Source organism: Eimeria mitis, genomic scaffold, assembly GCF_000499745.2.
Source record: "Eimeria mitis Houghton genomic scaffold, Emh_scaff212, whole genome shotgun sequence".
NCBI classification, from domain to species: domain Eukaryota; phylum Apicomplexa; class Conoidasida; order Eucoccidiorida; family Eimeriidae; genus Eimeria; species Eimeria mitis.
In genome coordinates this window covers 1-7,406 of record NW_013570444.1, presented here as the reverse complement: position 1 = coordinate 7,406, position 7,406 = coordinate 1, and the positions used below count along the sequence as shown (strand labels likewise).

Here is a 7,406-nt window from a genome sequence, read left to right as displayed (position 1 = left end):
TCGGCACACAGCTTGCAGCAGCGAGGGAATGCATGCGCAAAGCACAGGAACGTCAAGCCAGAAACTATGACAAACGACGTTCTCCAGTCAGTTTCAATCTGGGCGACTTGGTTCTAGTGGATTCGCACGCCCTTCGTAGCGCGCAGGTGGGCGAGCAACCCAGAAAGTTCGCCACACGATGGGTTGGACCGTTTGCAGTCCGCTCTCGGATCAACGCGTTGGCGTACATCATCGATTTACCACCTACGTGGAGATGTCACCACACTAGTAACGTGGGCTTCTTGAAACAGTTTCGGGAATCTCCGCGGTTTCCTCGCACTCTAGCGAGGAAACCGCAGAAACGACTTTGCGAGCTTCCCCACCTCGAGGACACAGAGATTCTCGAGGCGCGGGTTAACGCACGCTGCGGCCATCGGAAACGCGAATATTACGCCAAATGGCCGGGCAGACGCGATCCCAAGTGAGTTTCGGAGGATCAATTACGGGAAGCGATCCCCCCCGAACAACTAAGTGCTCTCCTTGATCTCGCACCAACTACACCTAGTGTGCGCATGCAGGCAGGTCGCGGGAGTGGGTAATGGGCGGCTAGAGCTTCGTGGATCCCTACTCAGATCCCTGCAAATTCTTAAATTTTTCTACCCCGATACCCCTGGAGGCTAACTACGTTGCCTCCCTACTCGTATCTTCCCTCCCGCACACGGCGCGGTAGGTCGCGGGAAGGCACAGACGACTAGCTGTACCTTTGCGTAGTGGGGTTGGGCACAACCGTTGGGGCTTTCTTGTGGCTTTCCCGGGAGCCCCAGTCGGCACCGACCCGGAGTGGTGAGACGGGAGGCAGTAACCCCAAATCGACCACCTGACGCGTGAGCAACACGGCAGTTACCGGAAAGCAGCTGCTTTCGCACTTTTACACTCGGCGGCAACGCCGGGAGCGGCGTCAAGCGCGCCGGTGGCTATTTACGTGCAGAGGAGCTGGTTGGGCCGGCATCACAGCAGTTTTGCTCTGCAGGCTCGACCACTCTTCTTTTGTGCTTATTTTTCCGCACATCCTAGGTTTAGTCGGGCTGCCCTTGCGAACCAGCGCGGTCAGCCGGTGCCGAGGCACCGTTGTGGCAGCGGGGCCGACGCTGCATCATGACTCACCGTTTGAGTCAGATGCGGCGACCGACACGCTGATGGCACTTCTCCCTCCCCATGACTCAATTTCACACCCGTATACGGCCCTTTTTTATCCTCTTCCCTCGTATCATCGACAGGACGGGCATCGGTGAGGAGAACAGCAGCAGCCGCAGCAGCGCCAAGAGCTGCCGCTCCAACAGCAGCCCACCAAGCTCAACATGACCATCTGCGCACCAGGACGTGCACCTTTCGTTGATGCGGGGGCAGATGTAGCATGAGTTAGCGCAGAGTTAGCGCAGGAGCCTTCCGACGGTTCTAGCACGCTGCGTGTAAGCGCTTGCAAACCTTCTACAAGTTCGTTCAGAGGCAAAGCATACAGCAAAGGAAGNCAGCAAAGGAAGCTTCCCTGAAGCTTCCTTACGTGCACGCGTGGGGCTGGCTTGCACCACCAGCCGCAGCGGGGTGCGCTGCATCCCATTTCTGGCTGCCTCCTCCCCGCAACACCCAGGCCCTGAGCTCAACGCCCAGGATACCTAGGGACGGGGAAGGAGGTCAGCTGCTTTTGGGAAACTCTTGCTTTAACTCTTTGCATACATTGCGGCTCGTCTCTGGCCAGATAAAGGCCAGAGAACAAGCGTTACACTGCGGGCCCAGTAAGCTGATGAGCTATGGGGCGAGCCCTCAGTCCCTCACATGCTATGCTGAGATCTGTTCAAGACAACGTAAAGCATTTCTCCTTAGTATAAATTTCTGCCTTCAGCTTTACGTATTATTAGGTTGTATCTCTGAAGGACTACTGTGGGGCGCATCCAAAGAACCCTACAGCTGTGTATAGCGGGCCGGCAGGCATTAGCTATCACACTTGTACAACAACATAACAAACTAATAAAGGTTAAAGGAAATTACTTCTCTCAGTCTCTTCTTCAGAGTTCTGTTTTGCAACCCCACTAGAGCCGGCGCTGCAGCATTTGGGGCTGGGAGAGGGGACGCCGTAGCATGTTGCAATACCTTTTGCACCAAGGCTCATGTCAGCCTTTCCTACAGTCATACCAATGGTCACTTCATATTGAAGGTTAAATGCAATCACCAATGTTTAACTCAATGTACATCATTAAGCATTCGCAGATTCTTCTACTGTTCATACAACCCTCGCTGATTTCTCAACGAGCAAGGCATTGTTGCCGTTGCTGTAGTGAGTATTCACTACATAGACACACATGTGGCCGCGGTTCTCGCTAACCTGACAAACAGGCTACGGGTTAAGCAATATACCGTTGAAACTGACCTCTTGTGGCGCCAACTGAAGCGTTGAGTCCGCAGACAACACGTGTCTTCTTTCGTTTGCACAGATCTTTAGCGCGAATTGTAAGATCATGCTCTAGGAAGTCAATATATCAGCGGAACGATTAGCAATTTCTTTTTGTTGGCCTAAAACGCGCCCATCAGGAAGGGAATGCCCCCCTCTTCCCGAATGTCAGCAGCAAAAGCCGCGAAAAACCCTCAAGCAGGGGGTGCACTGCAAAAGCCAGTTGCTCCACCAGCCACATGCGTATCTAGTTCACTGGAGCCTCAAGAGTTATTGGCTTTTCCTGGAAGCGAACTTCGTAATAGTAATTGTACACAGTAGCTTACGACAGTTCTAAGCTGGAATAAAGTTATATTAGCCAGCACACCCATAGAAATAAGTACGTATACCTACTTATGGAGAGCAATGTTACACATGCCAGTTCACATCTTTCTGCCTCCTGTCGTTTCTTGATCGACACCTGAACAGGCCCTACGTTTGTAGTGAGCTGTACGGCAGGGTGCACTGCAGCTTGCTGGGTGCCTGTATAAACTGTGCTTCACCAACTGCAGACAGTGGGCGGCGTGGGGAGAGCTGATGTTCTTATTGGGGCTGTAGGTGTGGGGTTACAGGACCTTCTGACGCTCGAATATCTTCGATGAATTCCCAAGGAGGTGGAAGGAACTCCGGAGGCGAGGGTCTGTGACTTTCTGCAGTCGGTAATCATTTGACACTCACCGGCTCCAGGCACACGCATACTGCCGGCCGATTTGATTAGCTGGAACTTGGGGACTGTAGTGCGGAAGCACATTACAGACATAAGGAGTGTAATGCATATCCCTATAATTAGTAAATCTCGGTTTTCCTGGTAGCCGTCATGTCGGGGATTGTGTATCGATGGAAGCAGCTGGCCCGCAATGGTGCCCGTGTGTGCCGTCTTCTTTTGCAAGTTGCTGTTTCAATACCCTAATTGCAGTTCTCCAGGTTGTTGAAGCAAATCATAATTTCTGGTTTTCAAGAATATCTAAAGAACTTTTTCCACTGCGTCGACTCTTTGGCCCAGGCCGTTGCCGGTGCAGGCGGAGCACCAGTGGCGTGGGCAGTCCAGTTCTTGCACAGTGGTGTCGTAGCCCCAGTATGCGCCGTTTCCCGAGAATGATAGCTGCATACATGTTCCTCTAGATACACATTTCACGTATTTCTTAGAAACTTTATTTATTTTACGGCTTGAGGGCGTACTGTCTGCCCCAGGGACGAACACACGCCACGCTCAGGCCTAAGGCGCCTCAGCCAGCTGTCCCCCGAGAGGCTGCACATCTACCTTGCCCAGGACTTCTTTCTGTGCCACTTCAGCTGCTGTTTTATACAAAACCTGTAGGAAGAATGGGGCCTTCAAGCCGAAGTACCCGCAACGGAAGCGCCGTTCCACCGAAGTCAAGCCCTGTTCCCTTGCCCAGTGCACACAACGGCGGGAGAAGCAACAGCAACAACCAGACCCATGTACCTCAACTAGATCTAGCACATGCAGCGGAGGTTGCGGCTGCTCGGCAAGGGGCTCCTTGGGTCCAGGGGCCCCTTGCCAGCGCCATGGACACCACCCGCAGCCAGCAGTGTGCTAACTGCAGTGACTGCATGCTTCCATGCAGGGTCTTCTTGGGTCTCAGCGCTCCAAAAGCAATTAAGCCTCCAGCTCCGAAGCCCGCGGCTCCCAAGCAAACATGTCCCCCATTGAGGCCCCTCGGGCCGGAAGCCGCAGGCCTTCCCAGACCAGGCCGCAGCGTGTCCAGTGGTCGCCTCCCGGCCGGCACAGCCACCAGTTTTCCGAGACAGCCAGGCCTCATTGGCACTGTGCCTGTTGTTCTCTCGTCAACAGCAGTCCCCCGTGTACCTGAGCGTGGTCGTAGTCCAGTGAGCCAAACGGCGGCTGCCGGTGCCGCACAGATGTCTTCGTTCACCCAGGCACAGCAGACGCAGCCTTCTCCTCAATACCCGCTCGTCAGAGCTGCAGTTGTCCCTTTCAGCAAGCCAGGAGAAGGCCCTTTCGTGGCTCCAGTTTTGAGGGCGCAAGCCCCGACTCCCGTGATCTCCACCGCCCAGTCCGTGCAAGGAGTTGCCCCTTCGGGCCAATTACCCGCGTACATCATTCAGGTCCCATGTGTAAAAACACCAACAGAAACGGCAGCACCAGCAGCAACAGCAGCAGCAGCAGCAGGGAGAGCAGCAGGAACAGGAACAGTAGTAGGGACTGGTGCAGCTACTCAACCAACAGTGTCATACGCAGCGTTCGCAGCGCAAAACAATGTAAGTATGCTTGCCACCCTTCGCTGCGCCGATGGTGTCAAGGGTTCTTTCAAGATCCCACCCGACCTTTGTTTCGGCTCTAAATCAAGTGGAGCCCTCATTCTGTCTGCAGCATACCTCGCAGGCAGCAACTGCGTGTTGCAGTATCCGTTCGTTCTCCCCAGCATCTGCAGCAAGCAACCAAAGGGGGCTTTTACTTTTTGTGTGGTGTGTCCTTTTGTGCGCTGCAGGGTGGAGGACAAATGGCCTGTCTCGTGGGCCCAAATGGACAGATGTGAGGCTTTTTTGCTTTTGCCCCTACTTCCTAGTTGCTGCCCTGCAACCGGCTATATGCTTTTTACGCCTAGATGGGGCCCAGCCACACCACGTGTCTGGGCTTGGTGTCTCTTTCTTGTGCTATACCCGTTGTTTCCCCTGTGTTATTCAGTCGCCGTGAATTGCATGCTTGCCTGAATGCCTCTCTTATTTACAGATCATTTGGTCACCGCTGCGTCGCTGCTGGTGATTTGCTGCAGATACCTGAAGTCAAATGCTGCTAGCAGCTCAGGGAATGCAACCCCAGCTTCCGAGCAACGGAGTATCTCCTGCAATTCCCCTTCATCTGGAGGACGCAGTCCGTCAGGACGCGGCGCCAGGGCACCGATACCTGTGTTGGTGATGCAAGGGCGATCCCAGAGCGTGGCGCCGCCTGTGCCTCGGGTGCAGACAATTCTAGGTTCAAAGCCTGATGCGGCGCACGATGAAACAGGAATGGCGACTGAAAAGGTCAGGACGCCAGGAAGGGAAGCTGAGAATATCGTGGAGAGCCAGCTGCCCATCGAGCTGGACACGTCACTGCGCGATGTGCTCGACGGGCAGATGCTGTCTTCCCGCTCTCGGCTTCTCGCTATGGAGCTAAAGGTAAGAAAACCAAGAACAGTGGATAGCTACCCTGCTGTTCCCAGAAGAAGTCAATTGTCTGTGCAATGGTTGAGCCGCTGCCGTATGCACGCGGTCATGCAAGTTATGACACTATGTCTGCGCAGGCCGCGCGGGAACACTGTAAGGCCATTCAGGAGGGCTTTAAGGAGGAAACGAAGCACTTGAAGGAGGAGAATGAGAGGTAGGGCGATGCTGTCCAGCCATAGGAGAATTTGTGATTTTTCCGCCTGCCGGACAGTAGGGGTCCTACGCAGCTGGCGCGTGTCAATGCGCTAGTACTCGAGCAGTAGTGTTCTATGATTTGGGCTTTAGAATTTATGGTTTAGGGTTGCTGTCTTGAACTTGCTTGGGCGTGTAGACTCTTGTCAATCGTTGAGTCGATTCAAAGAAGGATAGAAGACTTACAGCTTCAACTGGCTGCATCTAGAAAGGTGCGTCTTGCAAGAACGTTACACTCCCTGATGCTTCATAAAAAAGTCGAATTGAACATAGATGTCATAGTTGCTATATATACTGTTCTTCGCCAGTTCGATGCGAACCCAGTGCTACTTTTGGAACTTTCTGCTTGCAGGCGCCAGCTAGCGGCGAGGTGCCCGTGGACGTATGCTCTGGGCTGATATCGGACATCATAGACTCACGTAAGATGCAGCTGGGCGATTAAGGGGTGCATGGGGCCCACGCTTTGTGAGACTAGGGGCTGGAATCGCTCTGTACTGCCGTAGAAGCTCACTTGTACTGTAACTGTAGCGCTTGTGTGTTCAGGTGCCGGCGTAAAGTTGGCTAAGGATCTTTCTGAATTAGAGAGTAGAGACGAGAGCAGCAGCTCCAAAACGGGAGACGCGAAAATTCTTGCTGCTGCTTCGCAGTCATTCGGACGGTCAGCGGTTCCGGAAACCAAGGATCAGGCCACTGAGAGCGGGAGCCCTGATGAAGGAGGCCGCCCTATCCGCGGTAAGCTCCGCAGTTGAGTGGTTTCGGGTGCAGTTGCATGGCACTGTTGCGAGGGCACCTACTGGAGTCTGTAACCAAGTTTTCCACTATGAGAACGCGGTATAAATGTATAATTTCCACTGGGAGATGAAACAAGAAAGTTGCACAGGAAAGAAGCATTTGAAGCATCTCTGAATTCGTGTTTACTGCGATGTTACCTGACAGGAAAGTCCTCCCCGCGGGCAGCGGCGCCAAAAGAACAAGTAAAAGAGCCTCCGGAGGCGTTCCAGCTAAGAAAACCCTCGATGGGCAGTCTGAAGGATGTTTCCGCTCTAGCTACAGATAGAGCGAAGGAGCAGCCACCCGCACGGTGGACACAGTTAGATGGGGTGCAACCGCTGGAGAACGAGGATGCAACGCCGAAGTCCCAACAGCTGCAACAGCAACAAACCGTGACACCTTTAGCCGCAACCAACGTTCCAGTAGCATCCGATGCCAAGCTTAAACCAATGCCCGCCGATACGACGGCGGCACAAACGGCGCAGTTAAAACCTGCCTTACTCAAAGCCCAAATCCACGATGATATTACCAGCGCCGAGCAGCAAGAACAGCAGCACCAAGCAGCAAAAGCAACTGATGCCCAGACACAACCGGCAGATGTACAACCTAAGGTTGAACCAAAGGACGAGATAGCTCCTGCATCGCATGCTGGTCCCGCTTTGCTCCCGAAGAAGTCGCTGAGTTTGTTGCCTAAGAAGGCAGCAGAGCCTGCACCAAAAGCGGAGGCAGCACCTGCGGCGAAGGCAGCAGAAGGCGAGGCAGCAGCAAAGGCAGGCGCTCCTGCGGAGGC

General features: G+C 54.0%; 1 protein-coding gene across 1 annotated transcript; it reads left to right on the top strand.

The window, feature by feature from the left end:
* Window positions 1-3,787: 3,787 nt before the first annotated feature.
* On the top strand, window positions 3,788-6,594 carry EMH_0003600 (uncharacterized protein; the record flags this gene model as incomplete). Its single annotated transcript, XM_013496462.1, has 7 exons — window positions 3,788-4,705; window positions 4,936-4,979; window positions 5,221-5,605; window positions 5,731-5,807; window positions 5,985-6,057; window positions 6,198-6,264; window positions 6,389-6,594. The coding sequence occupies 7 exons, from the start codon at window positions 3,788-3,790 to the stop codon at window positions 6,592-6,594; spliced, it is 1,770 nt and encodes a 589-aa protein (XP_013351916.1).
* Window positions 6,595-7,406: the final 812 nt, after the last annotated feature.